Source organism: Syngnathoides biaculeatus, chromosome 3 (genome assembly GCF_019802595.1).
Source record: "Syngnathoides biaculeatus isolate LvHL_M chromosome 3, ASM1980259v1, whole genome shotgun sequence".
Classification (NCBI taxonomy): Eukaryota; Metazoa; Chordata; class Actinopteri; order Syngnathiformes; family Syngnathidae; genus Syngnathoides; species Syngnathoides biaculeatus.
The window spans coordinates 29,543,496-29,563,916 of NC_084642.1; the positions used below are offsets into that span (position 1 = coordinate 29,543,496).

Sequence of the window (20,421 nt, forward strand, 5' to 3'; positions counted from 1 at the left end):
TAAATAAATGTAGTACAATGTAAAAATAAATGGGTTTATCATTTTTTGTTTCAAAAAGTGAATTTTGCCCTTACTTGGACACAGGCAATCCCAACACCCACTGCTCCAATGATCTTCAGGTGGTCCTGGATGAATGTCTCCAATTTTGAAATACAGCCACCCTAAACAAAACACCCAAGTCATCATGCTGCAACGGACGATGTACAAGTGAAAACACTGATTATGTTTATGATTTGGATAATTAATGGACCAGGAACCACCAGCACCTGGAACAGACTCACCTCAACCTTGTAGATGTTGGAGGGGTGCTCCCCACGTCCACACAGCTCAGATGGAGTCTTGCAGCAGCTGTCAGGGACCACCCTGCCATTTCCATCATTGGAGCGGATCCAAACACTTTCGGCCCAGTCAGATGAATTGTTGCTCCCACAGCACTTGAACTGATGGGGGAGAGAGACATAGAATACATTATTGTACATTAGGAGAAAAAGGAGAAAAAATGGGCTACTGACAGCCATAGATTTGAAATGATGCCCCATAAACCACCTAAAAGACTGAACTGCCACAATCAAAATAGACATTAGTAGTTTGCCTCAAGCAGCAAAGGCACTAAACTCCATGATAAATAATTCATGGAACATACACCTTGATGTTCAGGTAGTTTTTACTTAAAAATCAATGTAGCGTTTAGAAGAATATCACCACCATCAATAGCCACTCATGTTGGATAAGAGGGCACAAATCTCACACTCAACCAAATATGCCTTTGCACTTGGAGAAACTGTTCCTGCAAAGTTGGAAGCATAGAAATATCTTGACGATTTAGCGCAAGGAAGGGAGCATCCTGGCGTGTGTGTTAATATTGTTCATATCAGTTTTGTGTTCAATACAAATATAAAAACATTGTAGTTCTTTGTCTGGTATACAGTGAAGAAAATAAGTATTTGAACACCCGCTATATTGCAAGTTCTCCCACTTAGAAATCATGGAGGGGTCTGAAGTTTTCATCGTATGTGCATGTCCACTGTGAGAGAGACAATCTAAAAAGAAAAATCCAGAAATCACAATGTATGATTTTTTTTTTTTTTTATGATTTGTGTGATTCAGTTGCAGATAAGTATTTGAACGTCTGAAAAAAAACGTTAATTTTTGGTACAATGGCCTTTGTTTGCAATTACAGGGGTCAAACGTTTTCCTGTAGTTGTTCACCAGGTTTGCAGGAGGGCCCACTACTCCACACGGATCTTCTCTAAATCAGACAGGTTTCTGGGCTGTCGCTGAGAAACACAAGAGTTTCAGCTCCCTCCACAATTTTCTATTGGGTTTAGATTTGGAGACTGGCTAGGCCACACCAGAAGCTTGATCTGCTTCTTACCGAGCCACTCCTTGGTTTTCCTGGCTGTGTGCTTCGGGTCATTGTCATGTTGAAAGACCCAGCTACGACTCATCCTCAATGCTCTGACTGAGAGAAAGAGGTTGTTCCCCAAAATCTCACAATACATGGCCACAGTTATCCTCTGCTTAATACAGTGCAGTCGTCCTGTCCCATGTGCAGAAAAACACCCTCAAACCATGATGCTACCACCCCCATTCTTCACAGTATGGATGGTGTTCTTGGGTTGGAACTCATCATTTGTCTTCCTGCAAACACGGTTAGTGGAATTATGACCAAAAAGTTCCATTTTGGTCTCATCTGACCACAAAACTTTCACCCATAACTCCTCTGTATCATCCAAATGGTCATTGGCAAACTTAAGACGGGCCTTGACATGTGCTGGTTTAAGCAGTGGAACCTTACATGCCATGAATGATTTCAAACCATGACATCTTAGTATATTACCAACATTCCCTTGGAAACGGTGGTCCGAGGTCTTTTCAGGTCATTGACCAAGTCCTGTCGTATAGTCTTTGGCTGATTCCTCACCTTTTCTAAGGATCATTTAGACTCCATGAGGTGATAGCTTGCATGGGGCTCCACTCTGATTTGAGATTGACCGTCATGTTTAGCCTCTTCCATTTTCTAATGATTGCCCCAATAGTGGACCTTTTTTCACCAAACTGCTTGGCAATTTCTCCGTAGCCCTTTGCAGCTATGTGGAATTGTACAATTTTATCTCTGGTGTCTTTGGACAGCTCTTTGGTCTTGGCCATGTTACAAGTTTGAGTCTTACTGATTGTATGGGGTGGACAGGTGTCTTTATGCAGCTGACGACCTCACACAGGTGCATCTGATTCAGGATAATACATGGAGTGGAGGTGGAATTTTAAAGGTCGACTAACATGTCTTTTTAAGGGTCAGAATTGTAGCTGATAGGTGTTCAAATACTTATTTGCAGCTGTAGCACACAAATAAATCGTTAAAAAAAATCATACATTGTGATTTCTGGGTTTTTCTTTTTGGATTATCTCTCTCACACTGGACATGCACCTACAATGAACATTTCAGACCCCTCCATGAATTCTAAGTGGGAGAACATGCAATATAGCAGGGTTTTTCAAACACTTATTTTATTCACTGTAAGCAAACTGTGTTTGTCTATATCATGGTTGATATGAAGATGAGCTCACATTTTGAATGGAATTGAATCTTCCATTCCAGAAATGGGGCACACATAGGGCTCCATAGAGTAGAATGTACTCCCAGTGTCCCTCCCATTCACCACTTCACCCACCCAAACAGTCCTGGTGGCTCTGCACTTATAACAGTACTGTACATTCATCTTAATAGTTTGTGCTGGAATATGCGTCATATGTGTGCCAATAGTCACCTCCTGTTGCAGCTTATCCACAGCACTGGTAACATGTTCCTGAGTCTTCTGTTCATACTTCTGCATCATGGTCACCCTCAGGTTCTGCTTCAGCTCCTCATTTAACTGGCCACAGACACAGATAAATGCACACACAATTCACAATACAGCCGCACAATTCATCTCAGTTCAGCATGAACTGCAACTTTTAATTTTGGCGCAGATTAGATGAATAGGCTGTCCTCATAATACAAATCGTGGACAGAGGTTCTAATATACATGGAGAGGAAGGAAGTGTGTGTTTTTGTGTGTGTTTGTGGGGGGGGCGGGGTTGCTTATGTATGTTTTGTTCTCAAGAACACTCAGTGTCGGAGCAGGAAGGTCTGGAGGGGCTCAGTTTCTATGGCAACAAGCCAGTGGGGAAACCACTGTAAATCAAAGCATGACAGAAATATCAAGGGAATGAAGGAAATATGGAGGACAGAGGGAAATTAGAGGGGGAGGGGAGAAGGAAAGAAGGAAAATGAAGCGGCCACGGGTTCTACACCTGTTCACACTTGAAGTGAAGGGAAAAACAACAAAGATTTGACACCTCATTTGTCGTGCCTTGATTGTTTATCTCTGTCGTGTTGGTGTTTTACCAGAGAATATCTCAAGTTTATTTCAATTACAAAATTACAACAAAAGTGAAATAAGTAAGGAAAAAAAGTTTAATGACATGGGCCCATTTACTTTATTTGGTTCTAAAAATGACAACACTGGAACTGTATCTTGGACTCAAATCCAATGCCTCCACTCTCACAAAGCAACTGAACAGACAGTGATAATCTTTATAACAATCTCCACAGAAGAGCGTTGATGAGTTTAACATTAACTTCTGCCAGCACCTGTGGCCCACCCTTCACTCCAAATATAAGAGGGACAGGTGTTTTTCCAGTGATTCCCAAAGGTTTAACATGTCCCCTTTAGAAATCAACTTTGTCCTTGCTAGATGACAAACCAAGAATAGTCTAACTTGATCAATAACTTGATCTCCAGCACATGCCAGGTGCCATCTTTCTCGAATTGCTTGTTCCAACAGTAGGCGCTGACATCTGGTGTTGCGAGCTGTGCGCTGCAGCAGTGCCACAAATTGCTTTTGTGGAAAAGCATTGCAAAGGGATGTCTTAAGCCCTGGATGACTATTTTAACATTGTGAACATATACATAGTTAATCTTAAATAGGATTTGACATGTACATAAATGACTTAATTTTAAATTATCCTTTATATGCGTTTTATCCCGTGACACTTGTAAGGATAAGTGGCTCAAAAAATGGATGCATGGATGTGCGTTTTAGCTTGTATTTTCAGACTTTGTTTCGTGTGAGAGGCAAAGAATGAAAACATTATCAACAGTATAGGACTGGGTATCACGTGCAGCTATCAGTGGCAAAACAGAAGAGAAAATGCTAAAACCATCACCCGCATCCACCCACCTTTGTTTTATTCTCCTGTATAGCGCACTATGGCGACAGCATGAGCCATGACAATGACGGATGGCGGTGAGCAAAACACGCCTTTGTGCAGGCATGTGTGGTTTATGCAAAGCGGCAATGCTTCCAATATGATGAAGCGTTAAAAAAGACATAACGTGACTGTTGACAGCACTAAGAGGAATGTCAAGCATGAAGAAGTTTCTCCTTATCGCAGCATCTAGGAGCATGGCCTCATTTCAAGTTTTATTTAAAAAGATTCAAAAACTCTGAATAATAATTTTAGATGATACAGCAAGTTTGTTTTTTTTCGTCAGAAAAATTCTTAGCAGTAGTCACTGAAGGCAAAGCAATGTTTTGGGAAAATAATATAATGTTCAATTTATGATAGACTACTTTTGTTACTGTTATAGGAAAAATTTTATTATTTTGGACTCGAGAATATCCTCCTTTGAGATTTTCTACGAACATTTTTTTACCATCCTCCCTACTTTTCAGAGGAGGATGAACAAAGTGAGAAAAGTGCTCAAAGTTCTTGAGAGAGGTTAGTGTGTGCTTCTTGTGTAATTTAGACAAGGAATTTGTAATGATCATTACACTTTTACACTGACATAAAAATGACAAGGTCTTCACAATTGTCAGGCTGTGATACAAGTAGAAATATATTCTGTAACCTAATGCAGCAAGAATGTAATGGTAAAAACTAGGACAAACTGCCTCTGCTCATTTGCATTGCTTACGTGACAGAAATGACTTTGTACAGTATGTAGTGTTGAGGGCTCATCGAGCCATATACAACATCAAGAGAGCCAGACCCCTGTGTTAAACTGTGGTGAAGAAGGCTGTCAGCTTAAGTTATGGTTCACATTCACACATAGCAGTTTGTTCCACATCCAGTGGAAGAGCAATAGCACTCTCAACTCCATTGACCCAGTTGCTTTGCTTCTGTTTTTGGGCCAAATAATCCATCCACCCATTTTCTGAATCGCTTATCCACATAAGGGTCGCAGGAGTGCTGGAACCTATCCCAGCTGTCATCAGGCAGGAGGTGGGGCACTCCCTGAAGTGGTTGCCAACCAATCACAGGGCACATTGAGACAGACAAGTCGGACTGATAATCAAACCTAAAGGGAATGTAGAGTCACCAAATAATATATGTTTTTGGGGTCTGGGAGAAAACCCACGCAGGGACGGGGAGAACATCCAAGCTCCACATAGTCAGGGTGAGGATTTGAACCCTGGCCGTCAGAACTGTGAGGCAAATGCTCAAACCAGTTGCTCCACTGTACCGCCGGGCCAAATAATGAATACTGTAAATTGAGCGGTCCCTTCCTCGAGACCAATTCCAGCTGCCCATTGATGCGCTCGGTGCCAAGCGAGAAGAATTCTGAGTCTCTTCCTGTTCTAGCTGGCGTCATTTAAGGGTGGTAGGGGCTTGGGGGGCAGAGACTTAAATGAGGCTATATTTAAACATTGCAAACATCTTTTCTCTTTAAAACCACAAGGTGCAGTGTAAAATAAAGAGACAGTATTTTTAATGAGTTTTCAGTTTTCAATTACCTGCCGATAGTAGATATAGGCCAGAACGCCAGCAAGGATCTCCAACAGGAAAATACACAGCAGCAGGACAAAATACTAGAGACAGATTAAAATATAAACGTTACATTGCATATTCAAGATAAACAACATTACTCATAGAAAAGTGGTTTAACTAAGTTTAGCATACAGGAGAATACAGTACATGTGTACTCTAGTGGGTGATTTTGGAAAGACAAATGTCTGCAATGTCAAATTGTATTTAGTTATGCATTTAATCTACATCACTCATCAAGGGTATTCTCCAACAAGTTGGTGAGTCAGTTAAAAAAATGACAGAAGTGAATCCAGACTTTTGGTTGCACCAAAAATGGTCTTATGGAAATAAAATACAATCTAGCAACAATAAAAACTTGTAAAGGCAAACAGAGACAAAATAACATTAGTAAAGGTAGAATTCAGAGGATAAGAATTCAAAAGTCTCACCGATAAGCTCTTTATCTTCACGTATTAAAATACTTCGTATATTTGCTCTTCAAAATGGATGGTTACAATATGATTGGTGATGGGGCCCATGGCAGTTTAAGAGAGGATTAAGAATTCTAAGGCAAGAAAGGACAATATCAGACTAAAAGCTTGCCCTATTACCCTGACCTGGTGCTATGAGAGAGAAGGGACAAAGGGGATTTGTAGTAGGTTATGATTAAATTTGTGCTGATTAGATCTCGAAGTGGTGAGTCTGAAATGCTGAGCAGTTTGTGTAACCTCCCATCAACTTAAAGCCGAATAGAAATGTAGCAAAACAAGCGACATGGGCTGGCTGTTTAAAAAGAAAGGTGTGGAATTAACCCATGAAATAAGCAACAACATATTGCTAAGCTACTGTAAAACGAGCACAGCGAACACAACAAAACACACTGAGTGAGTAAGTGTGACAGAGAAAGTGTTGTTGGCTCCAGACGCGTCTGACTCCAGAGGACTCGTCATATTCATCTTGGAGGCATCTTAAGGTTACAGTGTAATTACTGCCAACATGACTCAGCAAGCTGGCTGATTCACAGGGCAGCGTTTCAACTTCCTTACCATCTGTGTCTGACTTTACCTCATCATGATGAGCTTGAAGAGGATATATCTGGACATTTTTTGTTTCTTTTGTCTGCCCCTTTTAACAGAGTATTGCTACTTCACCTTAATACAAACACATTTGTAACATCATGGAAGAAAATATGCAATCGCTTCATGCAGATTAACCCTCTGTTGACCCATGCTGCATTTTTGCACACGGTACATTAGGGCACCTTTACCGACTTGGCATTTCCCAATATTGACCAATGTTGTACAATTTCAGATAACCTGGAACGTTGTTTGGTTAACAGAGGGTTAAATAGAAGGGCCTATAGCAGGGGTGTCAAACTCATTTTTGTTGCGGGCCTCATTGTAGTTTCGGTTTCCCTCAAAGGGGCGTTATGACTGTGAAATCATAAAAAGAATTTAATCGCCGCATCAGATTTACACGTGAAATTTATGAACTAGTTTGGGAATCAGAAAGGGTAATTTTTCAGCCATTATTCAGATTTGGCAACACAAAGGCTTATATCTCCACATTCTCATTTATATGACAATTTGAAATTTTGGTCCATATTTTCACAGGAATCATGGAAGCTGACACAGATGATTTGCACGGGCCACACAAAATCATGTGGCAGCCCGCATCTGGCCCCCAGGCCTTGAGTTTAATACCTGTGGCCTATAGCATCTCTAGTCTATTTTTGGGCTCCAACTTTATGAATGATTGTCATACTGCATTGCAAAATCTATGCTGATTGGAATGACTGTAAAAATGTGTATCAAATGTTTGTTTCTAAGCCAACAGATTGCAGTTACATGGGGTATAAATTCCCAGAAAGAAACTATACTGCGTAATATCTAGTATGGGGTGGGCAAACTTTCTGGCTCAGGGGTCACATTGACTTAAAATTTGACAGGCAGGCCAGGTCACAAGCATATTCTTACATATACATTTGTAATTTTTTTTTTTTAAACGCATTGTAGGGTTAAGATTTACTTTTAATGGGAGCAGTGTTCTGCTCCTTGAGCAGTCACCTTATCGTGATGGAGGAGTCTTTGTGTTCCATTGATCCTAGGAGCTAAGTTGTCAAGGGCTTCATGACCCTGGTAGAGTCACCCACAGCAAAAAGGTCCAAGATGAGGGACCAAACAACGCACATCTCCAAAAACCCCTATGATGAGTAAAACTAATGGATTGAGGTTTCCCTTGCCCTTACGTGGGTCACCGAGGCCCCAGTCTGGAGCCAAGCCTGGAGGTGGGGCTCAAAGGAAAGAGTGCCTGGTGGCCAGGCCCATGGGGCCTCTCGGGTACAGCCCGAGAGGGTAACATGGGTCCCCCTTCCCATGTCCACATGTGCATTTGGGACTAGGACAGCCTGGGTGGCAGTTCGATGAGTTCAGATTATAATCACTAAAGAGAAAATTCAGTGTATACTGGGCTGTATAATGAAAAATAAGTTGCACAGTATATACACAGAAAACAGACCACACACAAAGAGGCATCATAATCAGGATGTAATAGCACATCTCTCCAACAAACAATTAATGGATATTTTTTTGGTCTGCCAAATTTCCAAAAGCCTCTAAATCCTTACAGATGAGCTATTGCCATGTCCACAAGAGCTATAGTAATACAACCACAAGGAAGACAACTAAATTATTACAATATGGTACCTGCAGAATAATCAGGAATAAATGGAGGCACTCAAATTAAGGTTTTCAGTTACTGCTGGGGAAATACTTCCTCCTCTTCCATAAGCATTACTTTTAGTGGTTTGTGTATTTCCTACCAAACACGCTATGCTACTTCCTGTGGGTCAGTGGGAAAAATTAATTCTTTGTTCGTTCTTTTTTAAAAAAATCATCTATACGGCATCTTTTGAAAGCCTTAGAGCAGTGCAGAAAAGTGCTTGTTACGATTTGAACCTGTGATATTTAGATAGAACTGTGTATAAAAAATCACTGCTCCTCAGGTACTCCCACCAAACACAGAAGCCCCATGAATCAGGATCTTACCTGCCATTTGTTTCTCCTCTCTAACAATCTAGATAGCCTCTCTCCTTGCCGACAAGTTCATTCTATCACTGTGATTCATCTGCCTAATCTTAGCTCTTTGATAAGCATACACGAAGTACATACGCAACCCAACCGTTGCTATGATATATGATCAGAACTGCTTATTTTACTGTTTACAAAGCAAAGTCCCTTCAGTGATCTTTTTTCCCATAACTCAAATTCCATTTTAGCTACCCTTTTAAACCCTTTAATAACAGGCTCATTTGTCCAGAAAACAAAATATATAGAAAAAAATAACATTTAGTCACGCAAGATTATCCACTTATAGGTTTATAGGCTTCTGTTACTAATGCCAAGAAAAATAACAACCTTGACAAGCTGTCTGTGATACACACTGTTCCATTTGGTGTTTATTGGTTGATTCAGAATTTAGATTTAGTTGGGTTAAGTCTCAACCCTTGATCGCCACACTGCGGTCTTTTTGGTAGTGGTATGGATGCTCAATATAAGTGCAAAGTACCACTCGCAGTAGCCTCCTCTGCTCCTTGAAGGTGGCACAGCATCCCAGCACGCCTGTTACCATGACAATGGCTCCAGCGAGGACCAATATGTAGGCAGAGGCAGCATATGTCATGGAGGGGAGAAGGCTGATGTAGTCGCTCTTTTCAAGCAAAGTCCAAACACCCACAGCCATAACAACGCCCCCTGCAAGCTGAGAGAAGAACACAACACGAGTCAGATTTCAAGAGGAGGAGGCGTCTGACACTCCTGACAGTCAACAAATGCATGAGTGTGAAGTGAGATACTGCCGATTCATGTCAAAACTCATCTTATGCTAAGGAATTCTGGTTATTGAAGTGATAGATTCATCGCGAAAGACAGTTCATGAGCACTTTCACCTGCATCTATTTTCACAACCTTTTCTAAAATGATCTGAGATAACCATCTGATACCATCATATGGTTCCAAAAAGAAGGTACTAGTGAAAAAAAAAATGCAATGCAGTACTATGGAACAGTAAAATCCAGCATCATCGTACTTTGGCCAATACTATTTTACACATTGTAAGCAGTTTACGAATGAGAGAAAATCTCACCATGTTGAAAACCAATGGGATTTTCCCAAAACTGATGAGATTTTTAGAGACAACAATGAGATTATTTTTCATATATACTTTTTATTACACTTATTCATGTTGCAGTAATCATTCATCTGAGATGACACGCTGTGGCGACCCCGAAAGGGACAAGCCGAAAGTAACCACCCACCCATTCATGTTGCAGTAATATTAATGCATGTGAAAAAGAAATAAACAGGTATTACTAGTTTCAGTAACTAGCTTTTTACAGAGGCCTTTTGCCTTTGGGTTAGATGCACTGTTTTAAACAGTGTCTAAATGGAGTCTAGTGTTCTGAATATAGATTCTAGGGCCTGAAAGAAGCTCAGCCAACGGACGTGGTGAACTTCTCTGCATTTTAGAGTTGGCTCATCTGAAAATTTTTGTACCTCTCCGAAGTTGTCGTTCCTCTTAGGGGATGTTTTGAAGTAACAGTACACAAACTCTAGAACACCTTGGTAATATTTCATGGCTATGAAAAAAAATAATACAAAAAGTGATCAAATGGGACAGAAGATACAATTATACAGGTTAAACTATTTATTTTTATCAAGCTCAATCATCAACTTGATTAACAGACTTGATTGCTTAATTATTTATCTAGTTTTAACTTTATATACTTTTTCATTATAGTTATTTCAGATTCTCGTCCATTTACGAAAACAAAATTATAGCCAGTAGCGTGAAGAAGACGGCGAGCAAATCATTTCCTGATTGGTTATTATTTGAAACAGGACCCAGGTTACTGCCCTTGTCCGGACTTACATCCCCTTATGTAAAAATAAATTAATTTTTAAAAAATGCCGACTTCAGCAATTTTCTTTTCTTTTGAATATTTACAATCGGTCCGGTTATGGGAAACCTAAATATTTTTATGGTTGTCCTAGCAGATTGCATGCACGAATCACAACATACCTCGCTGCCAAAAGTAGGTCTATCTGTGAGTTTACTACATTGAGTTGGAAATCACTTTCGGGGCGGGATTTCCTTGTGCTCGGACAAGCAAACATAGCGGTCGTTATTAACTTTCTCGTCGCTCGGCAGTCTGTATTGTCAAATTCTGTTAACCTCGCTCTTAAATGCGATATGTCAATGCAATAATTTATCACGTTAGTCAAATTTTTATGAGACTTTCTGAATTTTAATGCACGAATATCGCGGAATCGCGCCCTGGGATTATCCCTGTGTAAGTGATCAATAGAATCCTTATTCTCACAATGTGAGCGGTACAGTGAAGCGTTGGCTTCCCAGTTCTAAAGACCCGGGTTCAATCTCAGCCCCGCCTGTCTGAGTTTGCATGTTCTCCCCGTGCCTGCGTGGATTTTCTCCAGGCACTCCAGTTTCCTCCCACATCCCCAAAACATGCAACGTTATTTGGACACTCTAAATTGGCCTTAGGTGTGATTGTGAGTGTGACTGGAGTGCATGTGCCCTGCGATTGGCTGGCAACTAGTTCAGCGTGTACCCTGCCTCCTGCCCAAAGATAGGTGGGATAGCCAAGACACTCCTGTGATCCTAGTGAGGATAAGTGGCTCAGATAATGGATGGATGGATGGATGGATTTTACTCAGGCAAATGAAACAGGCAGTCATTTCCAGTAATCACTTATTTTGGAGTAATTTGTAAAAAAACAATTACCTTTGGAAACCTCCTCTATCAAAATCGACCACCCCATGCTCAAAAACCCTCCAATGTGGCCGAATTACAAAGATTCTCCAAAAATGAGTGGGATAAAATTCCTCCACAGCACTGTAAGAGATTCATTGCAAGTTAGGGGAAACAAAGATGTCCACGTCAAGGTGGTGGCGATGGAGTGCAGTTTTGCGATATTAAGCGACACTAAGCTCTTCGGTGGGAGATCCTAGTCAGGTGTCAGGCATTATTAAAGCCACCCGTGCCCATCCATGTCGGCAGTCAATCAACCCCCATGGCCAAATAAAAAGCCTTTAATATGTCACAAAATCAAACACCAGTTTAACATGAAGTGTGTCTTCTGCTCATATTTAGTCATGACTGTATAACCCCCTCATACCCTCAGTTAAACACTGAATTGTAGCCGCATGTTTGAAGCATGCAAACTCATCAGTTAACCTTCAGTGAACCTTGCCTAACTGTTTACTGGAGACCAGGACGTAGGAATGTGCAAGTTATTAACAGCTAGAATTGGTTTAGTCATTATGATGTGGATCTTTTGTGACGCTCTTCATTTTCCTTTCATACTTTTGTGATGCGGACCCTTCTGATAGTGTAAGAATGCTGTAAGTCCTCTGTACCTTCACACTTGTGATCTGCTACAGCAATTGTCTGTAACTCATTTGTGCATTTGTGTTGGGAATATTCTGTAAGTAAAAGCTTCGAGGAAATTGTTCATCGTCTCTAGCCTGTATTTGGATAACCAAAATTCTCAGTACCCGAAATTAAACGAACATGCGTAGGAAAAAGCGTCCTCCAACAATGGACCTTTCCGACATGTCAATCACTCGTACAATAACAGCCAATCAGATAGCCGCACTATCTTAACCCCTGGCTTGTCCCGCCCCTCCCACAGCCATGTCCCACAAACAACACTGTCGGTAGCGTGCGTTTTGAAAAGTTAATGTGAGGAAGAAAATGGTCCTAAGATGCGCTTGGGGAACGTGCAATTCTGATGAAAGATATCCTGCTAGGTTACAAGGGGCCCGGTTGATTCATTTTCCAAAGCCGGAAAACGTCCGCGTTGCGGAAAACCTAATGTACAACTCTGTGTGAAAAATATCAACTAACACAAGGCTGTATGTTCGAAGGTAAGTGAGGGAGAAGTATCTTCTCTGAGTTTGATTTCATTATTATTAGTGTTTTATACATTGCAGGAGAACATCTTTCACTTTGTTAGTGTATCACTGACCTGCTGAATGAAGTGTGTAATGTTTTATGCCAAAGAGTCGGGTTAATGATACATAAATGCGCGATGTCATGCAAGAGTGTCTATTTGCCAATTTGTATCACATCGGACTTTTAAGATAGAGCACTGGGTTCCATTACGAGCCAAGTCAAATGAATGCACCCGCTCACTTATAAAGACTACAATGATATTACTCGGGATCTTTCCAAGTAAAAAGTACTCACCCTGCTTTACATGCGCAATACGATTCCACTATTTTATCCTGTTGGATTTCAATATGAAGTTTGCGAGGCGTCAAACTTTTTGTTGAATCGATCGCCAACGTTTCGCTATAATTATGACATTGCGTCCTGCTCCATCCAAAATCTTAATTCCGTGTACATATCTTTGCGTGGAATAGTTGAGACCTCTCTGTAGAACTCTCTTGGACAAGTCCGATGCATTTGGCAAAAAACATACCCCAATATTATCTGGAATCTGCGAAGGAGGATCCAGTTCAATACCTATCATGTTCAGTCACCATTTTGGAAGATTGTGGGGCATGGCAACTGTAGCTAAGGGGGGCGGAGCTGAAGATCGCCAGTCGGAAAGATCCATTGGTGACCCCGACTTGATTTCGGACTGAGGTGTTGGTTGACAGACAGAACATTGGCCTGCCAACAATTGACAAGGTGAGAGGACATTTATCTTTCAAAAGTGATGTCTTAACTGGTGTTGAGGTCCGTGTCACCTTTGAATTTGTGACATTGCGAAATTATAGTTTCTGGCTGGTTGAATAGTAGGGGAAACTGGGTGGTATAGTCCTGGGTTAGAGGCCTTGGTGGGAAACTGTCTCGTCGCACCTAAATGGTTGAGAACCCGTAGAGTGTGTGGGCGTACCACTCTAAAACGGATTGAGAAGTCCCCTGTGTTCGAAGGTTTTGCCGTCACAAAAAAGGTTGTAAATCCCGTGACAGGCAGACGGACCGGTAGCCAGTCTGAAACTTTCTGAACTAGGAGGTAGTCTCGTTCTTTTCGGAGAATCCTAGAGACTAGAATTAATTTAAAAAAAAATGGATGATTTGTACACTATAAAAATAAGTTGAGAAGAATAACCCAGATGAACAGTGAAATACACAATTGTAATTTATTTTAGGAGAGGTTGTTTCATCCTGTTAAGAATCCTAGAAACTAGAATTCCTCAAATAAAATAAGATTACTTAAAATAAATGAGAGATGTAAATGTGCTATTGTAATTTTATTTTAGGAGAGGTTGTTTCGTTCCTCCCAGAATCCTAGAAACAAGAATTTCACCCATAAAATATGAGGTTAGGGTTAGTTTAGTCGACTTCCTGTTCTCTCCTCAGTCTTTCCGATCATCCAATACTGCTATTTCTTCATCATATGAGGATAAATCTGAGAAATCAGCACTTGGCATAACAAGTCTCCCATGTAATCGAGCGTCTGGAATGACACGTAACACGTCACATCCGCCCACGTAGGTCATGTGACTCGTGTAAATGGCAGCGCCCCTGAAATTTCGTAATTGTCGATACAAATCTTTTCAAAACACAATTGACCCCTCCGTGGATATTGCCCAATCCGCGTCACTGACCAATCAGAGGCCAGAGATCTGCATAGACCAAAGCCCGTTTTTGCTCCCGCCATTTTCTCTGACAACATTGAATGGTCCAGTATAGGTTTAGTTAGCGTTTTATCGCGTATTTGGGTTATTTAACAAAAAATATGGTTAAGAGGTGTAGTCACGGATTTTGTAATAGTGATGACAGGTATCCTGAAAGGCTAGTTGGTAGAGTTCGATTCGAACCCTTTGTAAAACCAAAGACCCAGTACGAAAAATGCCTTCGATGTCTCAAACTTTGTGGAAGACCGCATCATCAACTTAATCAATCTAATATCAACCGGAACACATAGAATCTTAACCAGACTGTGTTTGCACGAAGGTATGCCCTACATTTGATTTTCAATACATGTCTCGTATAAATGAATTCGAAGTTCTTCGCTAGCATAACACTGCTGCGTGTGAACGATTGACACACTTATTCTTTGTTGAGCGATATTTAGCGATGATCGGACTGCACAAACGTATTGATTTCTTGCTGGCTCGTGGCCAGAAGCTTAACCAGACTGTGTTTGCACGAAGATATGCCCTAAATTTGATTTTTAATCCACGTCTCGTATAAATGAATGAGACATTCTCCGCTGGCATAACACTGCTACGTGTGAACGATTGCCACACTTATTCTTTGTTGAGCGATATTTAGCGATGATCGGACTGCACAAACGTATTGATTTCTTGCTGGCTCGCGGCCGAAGCTTAACCAGACTGTGTTTGCACGAAGATATGCCCTAAATTTGATTTTTAATACACGTCTCGTATAAATGAATGAGACGTTCTGCGCTAGCATAACATTGCTACGTGTGAACGATTGACACACTTATTCTTTGTTGAGCGATATTTAGCGATGATCGGACTGCACAAACGTATTGATTTCTTGCTGGCTCGCGGCCGAAGCTTAACCAGACTGTGTTTGCACGAAGGTATGCCCTAAATTTGATTTTTAATACACGTCTCGTATAAATGAATGAGACGTTCTGCGCTAGCATAACATTGCTACGTGTGAACGATTGAGACACTTATTCTTTGTTAAGCGATATTTAGCGATGATCGGACTGCACAAACGTATTGATTTCTTGCTGGCTCGCGGCCGAAGCTTAACCAGACGCTGTTTGCACGAAGATATGCCCTAAATTTGATTTTTAATACACGTCTCGTATAAATGAATAAGACATTCTGCGCTAGCATAACATTGCTACATGTGAATGATTGAATGAAATCAGAAGCATGGCGTCTCTCTCAGTTAAGAATGTATTGTATTTAGAATCTATAATATATTGTTGATTTGAATGAAATCAGAAGCATGGAGTCTGTCTCAGTTCAGAATGTATTGTATTGTATTTGCCATTTTTACTGTTTGTCTTACGTGAGCGCACGTCGCTTGACGTCACTTCAGGAGGCGTGGTTAAGTGCCCTGTACGGAGGGGTCAATTAAGGGAAAAAGGATTTAGAATCACATTGTCAAGATAGCGTACATATTACATGACCTATTGGATACATTATTAATGCAAACCACCAGAATTCCGCTTTTGAAGAAAAAAAAAAAAAAGATAACGTCTTCTAACATTTGTTTGAGTGGTATCAAGTACTTTTGAGAAAATAAAGAGGTTCGAGCACTTTTGAGAAAGGACAATTCAAACCAAAATGAAGGGAGAGTTTGATAGAGAAAGTGAATGGTTTGATTCGCAACAAATACCAAACCATTCTGAACAAGTGGTGCTAAGTGAACAAGTGAGGTATGCATGTGATGTTTTTGTTTTGTCATTTATTTGTGTAATAAGAATTTAATGTGTATTTGTTTTCTTATATATGAATATATATATATAACAGCGTATTTCCTCCAATGTCTGTAACTGCATGTTTGGTGACATCAATGAGAGAAACGGAAAAAGCTTGTGCTCAAGGAGCAGCAGCTCTAAAATTGGAAATATAAAAAACTAAGAGGTTGTCTCCAAAAGGTAGAAAGGTGAGAGAGAATGCTAAGAAAGTTGTGGAAATGAAAGCGAGAGGAAGGATGATGGCGATGGGACGTGCGTTAAAGTTGCCCCGTCTGGCTGCCAAGGAAGAGAGTGTTGGTCCGGTACCGTCAACACCCAAAGTGCCCTCTGCGCCGCCTTCTTACCTGGAGGAAAACAGCTTTCGGAGTTGTCTCCAAGTAACCCATGTGTACCGTCACCTTACCATGAAGTCAGGAAAGCTTTAGGTGACTTTCAGGCTCCAGTGCTGAATGTAACAGCGGGCCAACTTGAAGTAGATGTAGACAATCAAACGTCTCTCACAACAAACATCAAACATGAATGCGATTGCGTTAACTATGGCTGCTGGAGTGATCAGTTACAAAATCAAGTAGCAGAATTAAAGTGTCAGGTCCAGAATCTTTCAGGTGCCCACCCTGACTCTGTTCTGGACGAACCAGAGGTCCTAGAGTTATTAACAGCTAGAACTGTCATTATGATGTGGATCTTTTGTGACGCTCTTTATTTTCCTTTCATACTTTTGTGATGCGGACCCTTCTGATAGTGTAAGAATACTGTAAGTCCTCTGTATCTTTGCAGTTGTGACCTGCTACAGAAATTGTAACTCATTTGTGCCCGGTATATTCTGTAAGTAAAAGCTTTGAAGAAACTGTTCATCGTCTCTAGCCTGTATTTGGACAACCAACATTCTCACTACCTAAAATTAAACAAACATGCAGAGGAAAAAGCGTCCGCCAACAAACGTCATTGTCCAAAACTATTTGATCAAGTCTTCAAGCCTGATATAATAGTACGAAGAAGGCTGCGTGATGGCAGGTATCTACCATGACAGAATCATTCTGTCATGGCCACTGTCGTCAAAGTCAAAGCCACACAAAGCCACCATGCTTACTACTTAAACACAGTCAATAATAGATCGTTCTACAAGCGGGGCTCTATCCCAGAGCTTACGCTGGGCAACAGGCAGGATACACCCAGGGCTGGTTCGCAACCAAGGCAGGCAAAACTGCATTCTTATATCACTCAAACAAATAATGTGGGTCAGCCTTTTCAGTAACACACCATGTGGAGAATGAGATTTTTTCTGTATCTCCTTGTTCTAATAAAGCTGAACCACAATACAGTATTACACAAATTGAAAATCTAAAAGTAATGGAATAATTGAACTAAATTAAAGAAGGTGGTGTTTCAACAGCCAAACTGTACAAAAATACTGTATAATTAGTATTGGATGCAAACTTACCCAAAAGAGGAAATTGAATGTGATCAGTAGGTATTTCAAGCAGATGGTTCCACATGTTTCTTTCTTCTCTTCATGTGCACCCATGCTGAACAAAAATAAATAAACAATGACGATATTAGGCACTTGAGTTTTCTTGTGTGAACATACATTTGTAATGCTTGCTTTGGAAAAGACTAACAACTCCACTGGCATTTTTGTATTGTACATGAATCATGCTTGCCTGCTTAATCACATAAAGAATTTACAATTGTGTTTTAAAAGGGGCTAAAACAAAATGCAAAAACGGAATTTAAGTTGTAGTTTCATAATTTGATCCATTTTGCATGATAAGACATTACAAAGATGCTGCAGTTTGGATTGCAGGAAAGAGCAAATCTGTAGTGAGTTGCACTTACTGATACAGTATTGCTTTATCCCGTGTCGACAGAGAGATCCATGAGTAAGAGTTGGGTAAAAGCTAACAGTCCTGGGGATTTTCCATGGGTTTTGCAATGTTAGTTTGAACAGTATTTGAACGTGGTCTCACAATTTGAGCTCTTGAGCAAGTCACTATTGTATGACATTGTCAAAACCTAAAATATAGGAGGTATTTTGAATGGGAAGATTTGAGTACAATCCTGAATCATTAAGTCAATAACTGAACGAGCAACTCTCCCCATTTGCTAACATCCTTTTCAAGTTCATTCCACCTTGTATTTTCTATTTGCTAGTCAAGCTCAAACTTGCCCTGCTCGAGCTGCCTCTTATTGACTGATTGGCTACCTCCTTCTCCTTACAAATGGTGCACATTAGTGAATCTGCTGACCATCTGCTGGCGGATCGACAACATTCTTAGTATATGCCTGGAAATTAAAGGCAAACAAGAACTAATGTAGTTTTTCTCAGTTGTTGGGCTAAAGATACAGCTGAGCAATGAAAGAAACTTTTTTTTTTCATTTAAAAAAAAAAAGGCTTGCAATATCCCTTGAGCATACAATAAGTTATATTCTGTGGAGGGGGGAAAAAAGCATGATTGGTTCTGCTAATTCTGAAATCCAAGAGTATAATTATAAGAACAAACGTTAAATGAACAAGTAAGAGACCAAAATCTATATAAAACACAGAACTGGTGGAAAAGAGTTGTTTCACTGCTGTGAATTCAAGCCAGTAGATTAGTTCTACATTTCTTGATTAGCCTTGTATCCAAGCGAGCCTTTCTGCATTGATAAAAGCTGCATGAGCTCCGTACAAAACCCTATTTACTTCACCTCACATTGACTATCATCATATACTGCGTATTTTCCATCTATTGATTCAACACACTATCTGATATAAAAATGCAGTAATGTATTATTTAGTTTATCCCTCCCTCAGTATGCAATTAAAAGTCACTGCCTCTGAGTTCATGTTGAGTATAAATTCAGCTTACATTTGGTACACCTGTATAATAAGATACGTGTATCACACTTTACTAAAACCGTTTAATTTGGAATAAACACTGATTTGCAGTGGTGTCTGACTGCATTGCATCGTGTATTATGATGTTTGAAATGTTTCGATGTAGTCCTTATCTGTGCATTGTCATCAGATTGTGCAGTAATTTTTATTCAACATTTATCCAGATAAGACAACTGAGAACAGATTCTTACAAGCAAAACAGAACTTGCTAAACAGATATGAAATATTGCCGATGAGTGTATCTTTAAAAAACATTTTTTATAATAAATAATTATAGTGCCACATTGTTTTTTTTTTCTGCTGTGCTGAGGATAAGCAGAGTTTAGTTCGATGTATTTCAAATATCTAACATGGTTCGAGTCTCACCTCAAGTGCCCCATTGTGAAATCTCACGTCACTCCCCAGTACAGTCTGCGCTAGACAATTAAAATGTTTGAAATTACAACAAATTTTTTAAAAATTTGGTCTTAGTATCGATAGAATGGGCCGTTGGGTTTAAAACTTACATATTAGCAATAAGGAGCTTTAGCTAGCACGCCAAAAGGGTTACATCTAAGCTACCGTTAGTCGAACAAGATTTGATGTGATTTGGTGTAAACAGTAGATTTTTAGTTTTAAGTGTAGTTCGCCTGGGTAACACATATAAGTGATTATAAAGATTTATAGACCAGATGTGTCATTAGAGGGCGAAAACAAGACCCATACAATGACCGGGAATGACGTGGTCCGTGTAAAGTAAAGACTTGTAGGTCTCGCGTTCACCTACCTGTTATCTTTGATTAAGTCTTGACAAAAAGGTATAAAGGTACACAAGAATTCTGTTCATAAACCACTTGATAGGATCCCTTTGGTTCACAAGACTGTCGAGATGTAGCCCACGGTTGGGAGGCACACATTGAAGCTCCACCCCAGGAAGCCTTCCCCGACAACGTGCGTCGTTTTCCTGTCCAGAGGACACATTCTTGTGTTACCTTCACTCACACGAGCAGAGATTTTGGATGGGCAGCTGCTCGAATTTAACAGGGACGCATGGAGCAAGACGTTCAAACGCATTAACACCGTAGCATATCGTTGCATTGCAGGTCATTCGGGATAGTAGAAAAAGCACTTACCTTTAGGACACCAGGAATGGCAGTAAACCTCCAGCTTGGAGATCGCAGGTTTACACACACTTGCGCATCACTAAAAAAAACAAAAAATACAAGGGGCACCTCGGGCATAGGGCAAGTACCTTGGCAACCAGAACCACCTCAACCCCAACCCGCCGGCTAGACATACCAGATAACAACCCCACCCCACTAAAAAATA

General features: G+C 40.4%; 1 protein-coding gene across 5 annotated transcripts in view; it reads right to left on the reverse strand.

Annotated features, from left to right (window-relative positions):
- LOC133498431 (CD151 antigen-like) overlaps window positions 1-20,421 on the reverse strand; it is a 32,114-nt gene that overhangs the window by 9,397 nt on the left and 2,296 nt on the right. For 2 of the 5 annotated variants that reach the window (XR_009794316.1, XR_009794315.1), the window contains exons 1-8: window positions 20,226-20,278; window positions 19,880-20,056; window positions 17,677-17,761; window positions 9,362-9,553; window positions 5,782-5,856; window positions 2,769-2,873; window positions 282-440; window positions 75-161 (exon numbers count right to left, since the gene is read on the reverse strand). Coding sequence is in view for 3 of the 5 variants with exons in the window: in XM_061815236.1 (XP_061671220.1) it covers window positions 75-161; window positions 282-440; window positions 2,769-2,873; window positions 5,782-5,856; window positions 9,362-9,553; window positions 17,677-17,760 (702 nt within the window). In the remaining 2 variants the exon portion in view is untranslated. Of the gene's footprint in view, window positions 1-74; window positions 162-281; window positions 441-2,768; window positions 2,874-5,781; window positions 5,857-9,361; window positions 9,554-15,823; window positions 15,872-17,676; window positions 17,762-19,879; window positions 20,057-20,225; window positions 20,296-20,421 lie in introns of those variants that run through there. The other 3 variants (XM_061815238.1, XM_061815236.1, XM_061815237.1) reach the window with 3 other exon arrangements.